Source organism: Nothobranchius furzeri, chromosome 9 (genome assembly GCF_043380555.1).
Source record: "Nothobranchius furzeri strain GRZ-AD chromosome 9, NfurGRZ-RIMD1, whole genome shotgun sequence".
NCBI lineage: Eukaryota > Metazoa > Chordata > Actinopteri > Cyprinodontiformes > Nothobranchiidae > Nothobranchius > Nothobranchius furzeri.
The window spans coordinates 14,475,942-14,493,895 of NC_091749.1; the positions used below are offsets into that span (position 1 = coordinate 14,475,942).

Here is a 17,954-nt window from a genome sequence, read left to right on the forward strand (position 1 = left end):
CAATCAACAAGCGCTTCTGCTCAGCTGTTGCATTTCTTTTTTTAACTATGTTTACCAGGTACTAGTCCCCATTTACTGCTCTTTTCCTGTTTAAAAACACCCCACGTGCCTTTGCTGTTCTGTGTGTGTGCACACGCACACACCCTACCTATTTATATCTTCGGAAACTGCGCCGATCCTGCTCAGCTCTTGTGTAATTAGACCAATTCCTTTAAAATTGGGTTCGTAAATAACTTGGTGTTTTTGGTATGAAACAATGCTACTGTATATATTTATCTTTGAATTAAACGTATTTGTTTATCTAAGCAAAACAGATTCTCCCCCTCCCCATAGTTCAGCCTACACTGCGGGAATGGGTGTGTTTAATTTTCATCTCTAGTCTGTTTAGATACACAAATATGATCGCATTTATCAATCGGTGTTTTGTTTGAAAACTAGCTTTATTTTGTTAAATTTCATGGCCTGCCTCTTCTGTCTTTGAATTCCTGTCAGAACTGATGCAGCTCCCTTTCATAAAAAATAGAGCACACGCCAAAACAATTGCCACATGGCGTGAGCCTTCCCAGTGCTTCGCAGCTGCTGTGAACGACACCATAAGTCAACAAGGGCGCCGAATAGAAGCGCTCTTTGTTCCACGATGCTTAGCATCACCTGTGTCTGATGTGAACTATGTATCAGACATTACTTATTTGTAATTCAATTGTTGTTTTATGTTTGATTATTGCAGGAGACACTATGTGGTCTGCGAACAAGTGGATGCTATCCATAGAGGGCAGAGTTGTAATCCCACTTTTACCTCCCATACCGGATTTTACAACTGCCTTGGCTGTCCTGTTTGCCAGTTTCTATGTATTCAACATAGAATATCAGGTGGAAGCAGTCACAACACTGGAATTCGTTCAGAGGTATTGCTAATAACATTCTAACTTAATTTTGAGCTACAATTCAATTAAAGTTTATTTACAAATATTTAGAAAAATCTTAGAACTCTTCATAGTGCTGAAAGAATAGTAATTTAAAATTAGAACAGTCGGACAATAACTAAAATCATTTGCTCATACAAATATGTTCATTCAGGACAATAAACGCTGTAAGTCTAAATATCCAATAGGCGCCAAAATCATTACTATGTTTTAGCTGCACCTTGACTCTAAAGCTGCTATTCGTAATCTGCAAAATAAACTAGCTTACTCACTCAGAACTCTCACCCCTCCCATCAAGTAGCACTCCTAGGCCATGCCCCACTGAGGAAGTGCGGTGATGTTCTGCTGCAAAATGTGCTACAAGCATAATGAGTCATGGAGCCACGTACATGCAGAAGTCTGTTTGTCGGGTGGGATTGCTTAATCATTGGTTTTGGACCAATCCATGTTTTTGGCTGAAGTTTAGACAAAAGAACCACTTAATTATTTATGTTTTTCTTTAATCTCCACAAAATATTTCTAAGAATGTTGTGTTAAAATGTTAATAGGCATGAAAAAAATCTGTTAGATTACTTATTTTGCAGATTAAAGATAGCAGCTTTAAATTTCTTATCCTTTCAAGTTGATTTCTATAAGCTTTTTGATCTGTTCTGAGAGGACTTTTGTTATGATGATGTGCTCACCAAACTGTCCATAAGTTATATTAACCTATATTTTCATTTCTATTAGGTTCCTTGTGAGGATCAATCCAAATTCCATCAAGTGCACAGCCAAGGTCCAGACGAGCAGAAAAACTGGCAGAACTGTGAAGAGAAAGACAACGGATATAAATCCACGCGTCGTTTCATTCATGAACGCCTTCTCTGCATTTGACTGGCAAAACAGCTAACTTAAGGTGAGGTTCTGATACTGGTCACTACATCTATGAAGATGGGTTTGGTCTTTATTTGTCAAAAGTAGCGTAAACATATGGAGCCCATAAGGGGACATGAGCAACAAAAATCTTGTGCACACCAGTAATTTTCTCGTGCGCACAATTTAATAACTTGTGCGTAAGAGATACTTTATCATCAGCTAATAAAAGTTAAAAGCCAGATGTTTTTGTCAAAAATTGGAATAGACTTTAATCATGAGTTTTTGTAAGATCCACATCCCTACTGGCTATATTATTAGAATTATTCTCACAATCTATGACCTAATGCTTGGATGTGACCAGAGGGCTCATGCTGTAGGCTACCCCTTTTTATCCATGTCATCCTTCAGTCTGGTGTACAGGTCAACACCAGTCAGGGTAGTGAAGTGGGAAAGTAAGAGCTTCCAAGACAGGAGAAATGGCCACCGTTTACTTATGTCCAGAATGCTGGGAGATGGGTCAGCATTGATGTCTTCTCGCTGTTTTGAATATGTATTTGTCATAAGTTCCTTTACCCTTCCTCTCTCAGCTGCCTTTGGTCCATCTTGAGTAAAAATATCTATCATTTCTTTCCTCTTTTCTTCTAGTGATTGAGCCGTTTCCCCCTCTGGATACTCCTGTGGCTGCCAGTTAATACAACCATAACTGTCGATTTTAGCACATTTGGCAGGTGGTGGCGGCTGGTCATCATCACTTGTGTCTGACCTTCTGGGCCTCCTCAGGCGGGAGAGTGTGTTGTCTCTGTTGACATATTCAACTCTGGTTTTCAGCTGCTGCAGTAAAGTGAAGTATCCACATCCAATACTTTCTCCCTCATCTGTTTTATCTAAAAAGCTGCCAGGATACATCTGAGTTATAGCTTTTGCTACTGTTGTGCAGTCTTTTCGTGTCGGGTTCAAGCAGTGTTCTCTCATGGAATCAACAATGACTTTCACCATGTGTCTGCGATCCCCTGGCTCTGGACGATTACCATCATCAATGGCTCTTTGGAGAGCGGGCCTCATTTTGTCCCATTGCACCTGAAAACCGTCTACCCATTTGCTGTGTCCTTGTGGACTGGTTAATGGACTGGTGCAAGGCTCATTTGAAAATGAGCTAGAGGGGGAAGAAACGGGTGAGGAGGTGATAGGCTGAGGACTTTTTGGATCTGCATAACAAATTGACATAGGCACAAAAAACATAATGGTTAATTTTGTTTCATTCTAACATTTTTCATCTTAATAGTCATTATCATCAAAATACAATAGCAGTGAACATAAACATGTAGGCTAATTGAGACAGCTTACGACTTTTGAAAGAATTAATCAATCTTCTGCACTGAATGGGCGATAGTAGGTGACTGATGTCTGCCTCTTTGATAAACTGAAGATCATCTGGCCCTTCCACACCCAATGTGGTTTCAAACTCGTGAATCACTGCTTCCACCTTCTCCCTCTGTAGCTGTGGTAGCACGCTCTGTATTGCATGCTCAATGGAGTCCATGTCTTTTACCTGTAACACACTGAATGGTCTGACACAAAGGTACACCCCTCAAATTTGCATGAAAGCCAAAGCATGTCCTTGCGTTTGCGCCCTTGATTTAACTGTGGTCGTATGAACTCTGTACATATGCTTTTGAAGAGCAATTACCGTTGAAAAAGCAGAAGGACAATTTGCATAGCCACAGTGAAATCTAATGTTAGCGACATTTCTGTGCATTTTAACATGTCGAATAAATGCGGGAGTTGACACAGCTTTGAATTTACAAACAGTACACGTGTAAGACATTTTGAACCAGAACGGCAGTTAACTCAAACTTATCCTTTCTCAAGTATCGGTGACTAGTCTGAGCAAGCAATGTTTGACTAAAAGTCAGTAAAGAGAAAGGACACTTACATGCAATGATGCTCCACGCATCCACGTCGAGAAAACAGTCTTCGTCGTCCTGCAGCAGACTGGAGAACGTTGCGAATCCCTTTATTCCTGCAGCTGAAGTTCTTTCCTCCTGTTCTTTTTCTTTCTTGCCGCTGTTCGGTTAGAACCGGTTAGAACACCGCCAAAGACTGCCGCGCAATTGTCGGCTGGACCAATGAGCAGCCCAGCGTCGCTGGCTACAGCTTGTGAACCGTGATCACGTGAGCCAGGTGCTTTCCCGGGCATGAGCGCATGAATACTGGGACTCGAGATGAATTACCAGTAAAATACACCATTTATAAATAACACAGTAACTGCATGTTAGTCATCACCTACATCGCAAAATGCAGTTAATATTATTATTTATCTGATCTGACCGTTTTCCTGAATAGTTAATGAGTTGTACTGTGGAAGGCAGAAGAAAAAGTAGTTCCTAGTAACTGGGTTTAATACAAAGACTGTAGAAAAAATTATATTTGGTACGGTATAATTCAGAAAACTAATTCTGAGACTTGGTGGAAGCAGCAAAATGCAATCAACTGAAATATAATTAAAATTTTAATAGGTTAAAATGCTGTGAATAATAGTTTAAAGTATTAATAATTTTTATTTCTGCACATCTGTGTGGTGCCATTTAAAATCAAACATAATTTTTGCAGCAATTAAGTTAAACTAGAAGAAGGTAAAAAATAGGTGGTTCATTTTTCTAAGTAATATTTTCACCATGATTATTCATACATTTATAAATGTTAAAGTTTCCAACTAAATAATAATATTACAAGCCAAATGTTTAATTTAGACTTAAATGTTTATTTTACAAATTAAATAATTAGGTCACACCAACGTATTTAGTTTGTAATCTGAATATTTAACTTGGAGCAAAACATTTACTTTACAAACTAGCTGCTATGACTCAATATCCATATTGTGGGACATAAGGATTATTCTATTCTATTCTATTCTATTCTATTCTACACAAATTTCAGCCTCATAGGTCAGTTTTAAAGTTATTCATTTTCCCACCATTTTCTAAATTCAAATTTCAAAGAAATACATTTTGGCTGCCACGCAGCAACCTTTGACCCCAGACTCAGGTCAGATGATCCCCAAGGGGTCACTTTAGAATAATCTTATCGATCAATCAGTCAATCACCTTTATTTAGAAAGCTCCTTACAGGCATGAAACATGCCACCAAAGTGCTGTACAATAAAAATAAAAACATTTAAAACCAGTAAAAAGTTTAAGAAACAAACAATAAAAACATAACAGCATATAAAAGCCTAGACGTAACGGCATCAGCTAACCCATAGAGTTAAAAGTCAGTTTTTCAAATTGTTTGAAGCTTTGCCTGTTGGCTTGTGAAGAGACCCTATCAATCACCCCAAAACACAACTCTGAAAGAACTTTGGAAGGCCAAGTAGACCCCCAGAGGTCCCATCATAACTGCACCGAGATATGCGGGTAAAGTCCGTTTGATAAGCAACATACTCAGATTTCATGTTTAAATCTCAACGCATGAGTTGAGTTGAGTTGTTAGACAAAAGCAGGCCAAAAGGCCACTTCAATGGCTGACCTCTGTGACTTTTGACACTTCCCAAGGTGCTGCGAGTCTAAAAATTTGCACAGTGTATGGCTCGAGCACCACAATCTAGACATTAAAATTTCAGCTCCTTAGGTCAAAAGGTTTGGAAGTTATTCATTTTCCCTACATTTTGTCATTTAAAATTTCATAAAGGGGATTTTTTGCACATTGTGGTGACCTTTGACCCCATTGAAGCCAAACTCAGACCAAGTAATGGTCTTAGCCCCCCACATGATTATACTCAATTTTGATATTAAGAAAAACCTGTTTGACAGTGTTGTCTGTTTTGATGTTTAACTTTGAAACAAAGGGAGCCATTCCTAACCATTGCTTTCATGTCCTAAAGTACACAATATGTTACTGTAAATGTCATATTACTAGATATTTCTGTAGTACCATTCAGGTTACTATAACACCCATCCATCCATCCATTTTCACCCGCTTATCTGGAGTCAGGTCGCAGGGACAGTAGCCTAAGTCGAGAGGCCCAGACATCCCTCTCCCCAGCCACTTGGGCCAGCTCCTCCGGGGGAATCCCAAGGCGTTCCCTGGCCAGGTGAGAGACATAGTCCCTCCAACGTGTCCTGGGTCTACCTTTAGGCCTCCTCCCAGTTGGACATGCCCGGAAAACCTCATCAGGGAGGCGTCAAGGAGGCATCCTGACCAGATGCCCGAGCCACCTCAACTGGCTCCTCTCCATGTGGAGGAGCAGCGGGTCTACTTCGAGCCCCTCCCGAATGACAGAGCTTCTCACCCTGTCTCTAAGGGAGAGCCCAGCCACTCTGTGGAGAAAACTCATTTCGGCCGCTTTTATCCGCGATCTCATTCTTTCAGTCACTACCCAAAGCTCGTGACCATAGGTGAGGGTAGGAACGTAGATTGACCAGTAAATGGAGAGCTTCGCCTTCTGACTCAGCTCTCTCTTCACTACGACAGACTGGTACAACGCCCGCATCACTGCAGATGCAGCACCAATCCGCCTATCGATCTCACGCTCCAGTTTTCCCTCACTCGTGAGCAAGACCCCGAGATACTTAAACTCCTCCATTTGGGGTAGGACCTCATCCCTGAGGCAAAGAAGGCATTCTACCCATTTCCAAATCAAGACCATGGTCTCAGATTTAGAGGAGATGATTCTCATCCCAGCTGCTTCACACTCGGCTGCGAACCGCTCCAGCAAAAGCTGAAGATCACGTTCTGATGAAGCCAACAGCACCACATCATCTGCAAAAAGCTGAGAACTGATCCTCAGGCCACCAAAACGGATGCCCTCCACACCTTGGCTGCGCCTAGAAATCCTTTCCATAAAGGTTATGAACAGAATCGGTGACAAAGGGCAGCCTTGGCGGAGTCCAACTCTTACTGGGAACGAGCCTGACTTACTGCCAGCAATGCGGACCAAGCTCTGACACCAGTCATACAGGGACCTAAGAGCCCGTATCAGAGGGCCTGGTACCCCATACTCCCGGAGTACCCCCCACAGGGCCCCCAGAGGGACGTGGTCAAACACCTTCTCCAAATCCACAAAACACATGTAAATTGGTTGGGCAAATTCTGACGCACCCTCCAGGACCCTCCTAAGGGTATAGAGCTGGTCCAGTGTTCCACGGTCAGGACGAAAACCACATTGCTCCTCCTGAATTCGAGGTTCAACAATCCGATGGACCCTCCTCTCCAGAACCCCTGAATAGACCTTACCATGAATGTTCAGGAGTGTGATCCCCTGTAGTTGGAACACACCCTGCGGTCTCCCTTTTAAAATAAGGGAACCACCACCCCAATCTGCCAGTCCAGTGGAACTGCCCCCGATGTCCACGTGATATTGCAGCCAACACAGCCCCACAGCATCCAGAGCCTTAAGGAACTCCAGGCGGATCTCATCCACCCCTGGGGCCTTGTCACAGAGGAGCTTTTTAACCACCTCAGTGGCCTCAGCACCAGAGATTTGAGAGCCCAACTCAAAGTCCCCAGACTCTGCTTCCTCACTGGAAGACATGTCGGTGGGATTGAGGAGGTCTTCGAAGTATTCTGCCCATCGATCCACAACGTCCTGAGTAAGAGGTCAGCAGCACACCGTCCCCACTATAAATAGTGTTGGTAGCGCACTGCTCACCCCCCCCCCCCCCCACCCACCCCCCCACCCCCCCAAGGCGCCGGATGGTGGACGAGAATCTCCTTGAAGCCATACGGAAGTCTTGCTCCATGGTCTCACCAAACTCCTCCCACGCCCAGGTTTTTGCCTCAACGACCACCCAAGCCGCGTTCCGCTTGGACCGTCAGTACTCGTCAGCTGCCTCTGGAGTCTCACAGGCCAAAACGGCCTGATAGGACTCTTTCTTCAGCTTGACAGCATCCCTAACCACCGGTATCCATCAGTGGGTTCGGGAGTTGCCACCACGACAGGCACCGACGATCCTGCGACCACAGCTCCGGTCAGCCGCCTCAACAATAGAGGCACAGAACAGGGTCCATTCAGACTCAATGTCCCCCGCCTCCCCTGGAACATTTTGGAAGTTCTGTTGGAGATGAGAATTGAAGCTCCTTTTGACAGGGGACTCTGCCAGGCGTTCCCAGCATACTCTTGCGATACGTTTGGGCCTGCCTGGTCTGACCGGCATCCTCCCCCACCATCTGAGCCAACTCACCACCAGGTAGTGGTCAGTTGACAGCTCCGCCCCTCTCTTCACCTGAGTGTCCAAGACATACGGCCACAGGTCAGATGAAACAACAACAAAGTTGATCATCGAGCTGAGGCCAAGGTATCGTAGTGCCAAGAGCACATATGGACACCTTTATGTTTGAACATGGTGTTCATTATGGACAATCAATGACTGGCACAGAAGTCCAACAACAAAACACCACTCGAATTCAGATCAGGGGGGCCGTTTCTCCCAACCACACCTCTCCAGGTCTCACTGTTGTTGCCCACATGAGCGTTAAAGTCCCTAGCAGAATGAGGGAGTCACTGGAAGGAGCACTCTCCAGCACCCCCTCCAAGGTCTCCAAAAAGGGTGGGTAGTCTGAACTGTAGTTTGGTGCATAAGCACAGACCGCAGTCAGAACCTGTCCCCCCCCCCCACACGTAGGCGGAGGGATGATACCCTCTCATTCACCGGGGTAAACTCCAACGTACAGGCACCAATATGGGGGGCAACTAGTATGCCCTGCATACCCCTGCTCGGCACCTCTCAGTGGGAGCAACTCCAGAGTGGTAGAGTGTCCAACCCCTCTCAAGGAAACTGGTTCCAGAGCCAGAGCCATGCGTTGAGGTGAGACCGACTATATCTAGTCAGAATCTCTCAACCTCACACACCAACTCAGGCTCCTTCTCCACCAGAGAGGCGACATTCCATGTGCCAAGAACCAGCTTCTTTAGCCGAGGATCAGACCGCCAAGGTCCCCCGCCCTCGACTACCACCTGTCACACACTGCACCTGACCCCTTTGGCCCCTCCCATGAGTGGTGAGCCCATGGGAAGGGGGACCCACGTTTCCTCTTCGGGCTGTGACCGGCCGGGCTCGGCAACGTATCCCACCTCTAGGCCTGGCTCCAGAGGGGGGCCCTGGTGACCCATGTCCGAGCAAGGGTACACAGTTTCCATTGAATTTATTCATCATAAGAGGTCTTCAGGCTGCTCTTTGATCCCTCACCTAGAACCTGTTTGCCATAAGTGACCCTACCAGAGGCATAAAGCCTCAGACAACTTAGCTCCTAGGATCATTGGGACACTCAAACCCCTCCACCACGGTAAGGTGGCAGCCCAGGGAGAGGCTATACCCAATGGTTATATATGATGTTACTGCAAATCTTTACAATAATGTACTGGTTGCTATAATTACTTAAAAATACATTGTACAATTAAAACAATTACTGTGAATTTTTACAGTATCATGTTGCTTGATGTGGTTTCCCGAAGTACACGATATCACTCTGAAATTACCTTTGGTTGTAGTTTTACACAGTACGTGATGAGTTACTGTGACATTTTACAGCTGGTTGAGGTTTCTATAGTACACAATATGTAACTGAATTTCAACAGTATACTGTAATGGTTACTGTGAGCTTTTAAAGTATTTACATGTTGTTATAACAATAAATAATATGTTGCTTTAAATTCCAATATATTGTGAATTTCTACAGTACTGTAATAGGTACTGCAATTCCCTATGGTACACATGTTACTGTGAATTTAAATTATTATTGTGAATTTCTGCAGTATGTTTTTATCCAGTACACAATAAGTCATTGTGAAATTTCTCACCACTGTAAAATCTTGTTTTGTTTTGTACAGTAGTGATTATATTACTGTTACTTACTACAGTAGAACTTGGTATGCTGTGAATTTATAAAGTATTGCATGTATTACCATAATTTATGCAGTAATTTTACACCACTGTAAATTTTTGCATTTTTTCTTACAGTAGTAATTATATTACTGTGAATTACAACAGTAGAACTTGGTCTGCTGTGAATTATACAGTGTTGCATTCATTACTATAACTTATGCAATTGTTTCACACCACTGTAATTTAACTCTCTGTTTTTTACAGTAGTGATGATATTACAGTGACTTACTACAGTAGAACTTGATCTGCTGTGAATTTATACAGTATTGTATTTATTACAATGATTTATACAATTATTTCACATCACTGTAAAATCTTGTTTTGTTTTTTACAGTAGTGATGATATTACTGTGACTTAGTGCAGTAGAACTTGGTATGCTGTGAATTTTTAAAGTATTGCATGTATTACCATAATTTATGCAGTAATTTCACACTACTGTAATTTCTTTCTCTGTTTTTGACAGTAGTGAATATGCTACTGTGACTTACTACAGTAGACCTTGATCTGCTGTGAATTTATACAGTATTGTATTTATTACAGTGATTTATACAATAATTTCCCATTACTGCAAAGTCTTATTTTGTTTTTTACAGTTGTGATGATATTACTGTGACTTACTACAGTAGACCTTGATCTGCTGTGAATTTATACAGTATTGTATTTATTACAGTGATTTATACAATAATTTCCCATTACTGTAAAGTCTTGTTTTGTTTTTTACAGTTGTGATGATATTACTGTGACTTAATGCAGTAGAACTTGGTATGCTGTGAATTTTTAAAGTATTGCATGTATTACCATAATTTATGCAGTATTTTCATACTACTGTAAATTTTTGCTTTGTTTCTTACAGTAGTGATTATATTACTGTGACTTACTACAGTAGAACTTAGTCTGCTGTGAAGTTTTACAGTATTGCATTTATTACTGTGATTTATACAGTACTGCAACAGTTACTGTCAATTATACAGTATTTTACTTTAAATACATTCACAGTGAGTTACTTTACAGAAACACAGTAAATTACTGTGTAATTCACAGTCATTTTTTACAGTGTGTGTGAGGGAGAGGGACTGTGACTGTGACTGTGTGAGGGAGAGGGACTGTGACTGTGACTGTGTGAGGGAGAGGGACTTTGACTGTGACTGTGTAAGGGAGAGGGAGAGCGACTGTGACTGTGACTGTGTGAGGGAGAGGGACTGTGACTGTGTGAGGGAGAGGGACTGTGACTGTGACTGTGACTGTGTGAGGGAGAGCGACTGTGACTGTGACTGTGTGAGGGAGAGGGACTGTGACTGTGTGATGGAGAGGGACTGTGACTGTGACTGTGACTGTGTGAGGGAGAGGGACTGTGACTGTGTGAGGGAGAGGGACTGCGACTGTGTGAGGGAGAGGGACTGTGACTTTGACTGTGTGAGGGAGAGGTACTGTGAAAGTGACAGTGACTGTGTGAGGGAGAGGGATTGTGACAGTGACTGTGTGATGGAGAGGGACTGTGACTGTGTGAGGGAGAGGGACTGTGACTGTGTGAGGGAGAGGGACTGTGACTGTGTGAGGGAGAGGGACTGTGACTGAGTGAGGGAGAGGGACTGTGACTGTGTGAGGGAGAGGGACTGTGACTGTGTGAGGGAGAGGGACTGTGACTGTGTGAGGGAGAGGGACTGTGACTTTGACTGTGTGAGGGAGAGGGATTGTGACTGTGTGAGGGAGAGGTACTGTGACTGTGACTGTGTGAGCGAGAGGGACTGTGACTGTGACTGTGTGAGGGAGAGGGACTGTGACTGTGACTGTGTGAGGGAGAGGGACTGTGACTGTGTGATGGAGAGGGACTGTGACTGTGTGAGGGAGAGGGACTGTGACTGTGTGAGGGAGAGGGACTGTGACTGTGTGAGGGAGAGGGACTGTGACTGTGTGAGGGAGAGGGACTGTGACTGTGTGAGGGAGAGGGACTGTGACTGTGACTGTGTGAGGGAGAGGGACTGTGACTGTGTGAGGGAGAGGGACTGTGACTGTGTGAGGGAGAGGGACTGTGACTGTGTGAGGGAGAGGGACTGTGACTGTGTGAGGGAGAGGGACTGTGACTGTGTGAGGGAGAGGGACTGTGACTGTGTGAGGGAGAGGGACTGTGACTGTGTGAGGGAGAGGGACTGTGACTGTGTGAGGGAGAGAGACTGTGACTGTGACTGTGTGAGGGAGAGGGACTGTGACTGTGTGAGGGAGAGGGACTGTGACTGTGTGAGGGAGAGGGACTGTGACTGTGACTGTGACTGTGTGAGGGAGAGGGACTGTGACTGTGACTGTGTGAGGGAGAGCGACTGTGACTGTGACTGTGTGAGGGAGAGGGACTGTGACTGTGTGAGGGAGAGGGACTGTGACTGTGACTGTGTGAGGGAGAGGGACTGTGACTGTGACTGTGTGAGGGAGAGCGACTGTGACTGTGACTGTGTGAGGGAGAGGGACTGTGACTGTGTGATGGAGAGGGACTGTGACTGTGACTGTGTGAGGGAGAGGGACTGTGACTGTGTGAGGGAGAGGGACTGCGACTGTGTGAGGGAGAGGGACTGTGACTTTGACTGTGTGAGGGAGAGGTACTGTGACTGTGACAGTGACTGTGTGAGGGAGAGGGATTGTGACAGTGACTGTGTGATGGAGAGGGACTGTGACTGTGTGAGGGAGAGGGACTGTGACTGTGTGAGGGAGAGGGACTGTGACTGTGTGAGGGAGAGGGACTGTGACTGAGTGAGGGAGAGGGACTGTGACTGTGTGAGGGAGAGGGACTGTGACTGTGTGAGGGAGAGGGACTGGTTCTGTGTGAGGGAGAGGGACTGTGACTTTGACTGTGTGAGGGAGAGGGATTGTGACTGTGTGAGGGAGAGGTACTGTGACTGTGACTGTGTGAGCGAGAGGGACTGTGACTGTGACTGTGTGAGGGAGAGGGACTGTGACTGTGACTGTGTGAGGGAGAGGGACTGTGACTGTGTGAGGGAGAGGGACTGTGACTGTGTGAGGGAGAGGGACTGTGACTGTGTGAGGGAGAGGGACTGTGACTGTGTGAGGGAGAGGGACTGTGACTGTGTGAGGGAGAGAGACTGTGACTGTGACTGTGTGAGGGAGAGGGACTGTGACTGTGATTGTGACTGTGACTGTGTGAGGGAGAGGGACTGTGACTGTGACTGTGTGAGGGAGAGGGACTGTGACTGTGTGAGGGAGAGGGACTGTGACTGTGTGAGGGAGAGGGACTGTGACTGTGAGGGAGAGGGACTGTGACTGTGTGAGGGAGAGGGACTGTGACTGTGACTTATGTGAGGGAGAGGGACTGTGACTGTGTGAGGGAGAGGGACTGTGACTGTGACTGTGTGAGGGAGAGGGACTGTGACTGTGTGAGGGAGAGGGACTGTGACTGTGTGAGGGAGAGGGACTGTGACTGTGTGAGGGAGAGGGACTGTGACTGTGTGAGGGAGAGGGACTGTGACTGTGTGAGGGAGAGAGACTGTGACTGTGTGAGGGAGAGGGACTGTGACTGTGTGAGGGAGAGGGACTGTGACTGTGACTGTGTGAGGGAGAGGGACTGTGACTGTGTGAGGGAGAGGGACTGTGACTGTGTGAGGGAGAGGGACTGTGACTGTGACTGTGTGAGGGAGAGGGACTGTGACTGTGTGAGGGAGAGGGACTGTGACTGTGTGAGGGAGAGGGACTGTGACTGTGTGAGGGAGATGGACTGTGACGGTGTGAGGGAGAGGGACTGTGACTGTGTGAGGGAGAGGGACTCTGACTGTGTGAGGGAGAGGGATTGTGACTGTGACTCTGACTGTGTGAGGGAGAGGGACTGTGACTGTGTGAGGGAGAGGGAGAGGGACTGTGACTGTGTGAGGGAGAGGGCCTGTGTGAGGGAGAGGGACTGTGACTGTGTGAGGGAAAGGGACTGTGACTGTGTGAGGGAGGGGGACTGTGACTGTGTGAGGGAGAGGGACTGTGACTGTGTGAGGGAGAGGGACTGTGACTGTGTGAGGGAGAGGGACTGTGACTGTGACTGTGACTATGACTGTGTGAGGGAGAGGGACTGTGACTGTGTGAGGGAGAGGGACTGTGACTGTGTGAGGGAGAGGAACTGTGACTGTGTGAGGGAGAGGGACAGTGACTGTTTGAGGGAGAGGGATTGTGACTGTGTGAGGGAGAGGAACTGTGACTGAGTGAGGGAGAGGGACAGTGACTGTGTGAGGGAGAGGGACTGTGACTGTGTGAGGGAGAGGGACTGTGACTGTGTGAGGGAGAGGGACTGTGACTGACTGTGTGAGGGAGAGGGACTGTGACTGTGACTGTGTGAGGGAGAGGGACTGTGACTGACTGTGTGAGGGAGAGGGACTGTGACTGTGACTGTGACTGAGGGAGAGGGACTGTCACTGTGACTGTGACTGTGTGAGGGAGAGGGACTGTGACTGTGTGAGGGAGAGGGACTGTGACTGTGTGAGGGAGAGGGACTGTGACTGTGTGAGGGAGAGGGACTGTGACTTTGACTTTGTGAGGGAGAGGGACTGTGACTGTGTGAGGGAGAGGGACTGTGACTGTGTGAGGGAGAGGGACTGTGACTTTGACTGTGTGAGGGAGAGGGACTGTGACTGTGTGAGGGAGAGGGACTGTGACTGTGTGAGGGAGAGGGACTGTGACTGTGTGAGGGAGAGGGACTGTGACTTTGACTGTGTGAGGGAGAGGGACTGTGACTGACTGTGTGAGGGAGAGGGACTGTGACTGTGACTGTGACTGTGTGAGGGAGAGGGACTGTCACTGTGACTGTGACTGTAACTGTGTGAGGGAGAGGGACTGTGACTGTGACTCTTACTGTGTGAGGGAGAGGGACTGTGACTGTGTGAGGGAGAGGGACTGTGACTGTGTGAGGGAGAGGGACTGTGACTATGTGAGGGAGAGGGACTGTGACTGAGTGAGGGAGAGGGACTGTGACTTTGACTGTGTGAGGGAGAGGGACTGTGACTGTGTGAGGGAGAGGGACTGTGACTGTGTGAGGTAGAGGGACTGTGACTGTGTGAGGGAGAGGGACTGTGACTGTGTGAGGGAGAGGGACTGTGACTGTGTGAGGGAGAGGGACTGTGACTGTGTGAGGGAGAGAGACTGTGACTGTGACTGTGTGAGGGAGAGGGACTGTGACTGTGATTGTGACTGTGACTGTGTGAGGGAGAGGGACTGTGACTGTGTGAGGGAGAGAGACTGTGACTGTGACTGTGTGAGGGAGAGGGACTGTGACTGTGACTGTGTGAGGGAGAGGGACTGTGACTGTGACTGTGTGAGGGAGAGGGACTGTGACTGTGACTGTGTGAGGGAGAGGGACTGTGACTGTGACTGTGACTGTGTGAGGGAGAGGGACTGTGACTGTGACTGTGACTGTGTGAGGGAGAGGGACTGTGACTGTGTGAGGGCGAGGGACTGTGACTGTGTGAGGGAGAGGGACTGTGACTGTGACTGTAACTGTGTGAGGGAGAGGGACTGTGACTGTGTGAGGGAGAGGGACTGTGACTGTGTGAGGGAGAGGGACTGTGACTGTGTGAGGGAGAGGGACTGTGACTGTGTGAGTGAGAGGGACTTTGACTGTGACTGTGTGAGGACGAGGGACTGTGACTGACTGTGTGAGGGAGAGAGACTGTGACTGTGACTGTGTGAGGGAGAGGGACTGTCACTGTGACTGTAACTGTAACTGTGTGAGGGAGAGGGACTGTGACTGTGACTCTTACTGTGTGAGGGAGAGGGACTGTGACTGTGACTGTGTGAGGGAGAGGGACTGTGACTGTGACTGTGTTAGGGAGAGGGACTGTGACTGTGACTGTGACTGTGTGAGGGAGAGGGACTGTGACTGTGACAGTGTGAGGGAGAGGGGCTGTGACTGTGACTGTGACTGTGTGAGGGAGAGGGACTGTGACTGTGTGAGGGAGAGAGACTGTGACTGTGTGAGGGAGAGGGACTGTGACTGTGTGAGGGAAAGGGACTGTGACTGTGACTGTGTGAGGGAGAGGGACTGTGACTGTGATTGTGACTGTGACTGTGTGAGGTAGAGGGACTGTGACTGTGTGAGGGAGAGGGACTGTGATGGTGACTGTGACTGTGACTGTGTGAGAGAGGGACAGTGACTGTGACTGTGACTGTGTGAGAGAGAGGGACAGTGACTGTGACTGTGACTGTGTGAGGGAGAGGGAATGTGACTGTGTGAGGGAGAGGGACTGTGACTGTGTGAGGGAGAGGGACTGTGACTGTGTGAGGGAGAGGGACTGTGACTGTGTGAGGGAGATGGACTGTGACGGTGTGAGGGAGAGGGACTGTGACTGTGTGAGGGAGAGGGACTGTGACTGTGTGAGGGAGAGGGATTGTGACTGTGACTTTGACTGTGTGAGGGAGAGGGAGAGGGACTGTGACTGTGACTGTGTAAGGGAGAGGGACTGTGACTGTGTGAGGGAGAGGGACTGTGACTGTGTGAGGGAGAGGGAATGTGACTGTGTGAGGGAGAGGGACTGTGACTGTGTGAGGGAGAGGGACTGTGACTGTCTGAGGGAGAGGGACTGTGACTGTGTGAGGGAGAGGGACTGTGACTGTGTGAGGAAGAGGGACTGTGACTGTGACTGTGACTATGACTGTGTGAGGGAGAGGGACTGTGACTGTGTGAGGGAGAGGAACTGTGACTGTGTGAGGGAGAGGGACTGTGACTGTGTGAGGGAGAGGGACTGTGACTGTGTGAGGGAGAGGAACTGTGACTGTGTGAGGGAGAGGGACAGTGACTGTTTTAGGGAGAGGGACAGTGACTGTGTGAGTGAGAGGGACTGTGACTGTGTGAGGGAGAGGGACTGTGACTGTGACTGTGACTGTGTGAGTGAGAGGGACTGTGACTGTGCGAGGGAGAGGGACTGTGACTGTGACTGTGTGAGGGAGAGGGACTGTGACTGTGACTGTGTGAGGGAGAGGGACTGTGACTGTGACTTTGTGAGGGAGAGTGACTGTGACTGTGACTGTGTGAGGGAGACGGACTGTGACTGTGACTCTTACTGTGTGAGGGAGAGGGACTGTGACTGTGACTGTCACTGTGTGAGGGAGAGGGACTGTGACTGTGACTCTTACTGTGTGAGGGAGAGGGACTGTGACTGTGACCTTGTGAGGGAGAGGGACAGTGACTGTGACTGTGTGAGGGAGACGGACTGTGACTGTGACTCTTACTGTGTGAGGGAGAGGGACTATGACTGTGACTCTTACTGTGTGAGGGAGAGGGACTGTGACTGTGACTGTGACTGTGTGAGGGAGAGGGACTGTGACTGTGACTGTGACTGTCACTGTGTGAGGGAGAGGGACTGTGACTGTGACTCTTACTGTGTGAGGGAGAGGGACTGTGACTGTGACTGTGTGAGGGAGAGGGACTGTGACTGTGACTGTGTGAGGGAGAGGGACTGTGACTGTGACTGTGACTGTGTGAGGGAGAGGGACTGTGACTGTGACTGTGACTGTGTCAGGGAGAGGGACTGTGACTGTGTGAGGGAGAGGGACTGTGACTGTGTGAGGGAGAGGGACTGTGACTGTGACTGTGTGAGCGAGAGGGACTGTGACTGTGACTGTGTGAGGGAGAGGGACTTTGACTGTGTGAGGGCGAGGGACTGTGACTGTGTAAGGGAGAGGGACTGTGACTGTGAGGGACTGTGTTAGGGAGAGGGACTGTGACTGTGTGATTGAGAGGGACTGTGACTGTGACTGTGTGAGGGAGAGGGACTGTGACTGTGACTGTGACTGTGTGAGGGAGAGGGACTGTGACTGTGACTGTGTGAGGGAGAGGGACTGTGACTGTGACTGTGTGAGGGAGAGAGACTGTGACTGTGACTGTGTGAGGGAGAGGGACTGTGACTGTGTGAGGGAGAGGGACTGTGACTGTGACTGTGTGAGGGAGAGGGACTGTGACTGAGTGAGGGAGAGGGACTGTGACTGTGTGAGGGAGAGGGACTGTGACTGTGTGAGGGAAAGGGACTGTGACTGTGACTATGACTGTGACTGTGTGAGGGAGAGGGACTGTGACTGTGTGAGGGAGAGGGACTGTGACTGTGTGAGGGAGAGGGACTGTGACTGTGTGAGGGAGAGGGACTGTGACTGTGTGAGGGAGAGGGACTGTGACTGTGTGAGTGAGAGGGACTGTGACTGTGTGAGGGAGAGGGACTGTGACTGTGACTGTGACTGTGCGAGGGAGAGGGACTGTGACTGTGACTGTGTGAGGGAGAGGGATTGTGACAGTTACTTTGTGAGGGAGAGGGACTGTGACTG

General features: G+C 47.9%; 1 protein-coding gene across 1 annotated transcript; it reads right to left on the reverse strand.

Moving 5' to 3' along the window:
• Positions 1-1,336: 1,336 nt before the first annotated feature.
• LOC139071658 (uncharacterized) lies at positions 1,337-3,347 on the reverse strand. The gene is made up of 2 exons (XM_070554471.1): positions 3,123-3,347; positions 1,337-2,983 (listed from the first exon to the last, which is right to left on the reverse strand). The coding sequence occupies exons 1-2, from the start codon at positions 3,316-3,318 to the stop codon at positions 2,157-2,159; spliced, it is 1,023 nt and encodes a 340-aa protein (XP_070410572.1). The 5' UTR covers positions 3,319-3,347; the 3' UTR covers positions 1,337-2,156.
• Between the last annotated feature and the right edge of the window lie 14,607 nt (positions 3,348-17,954).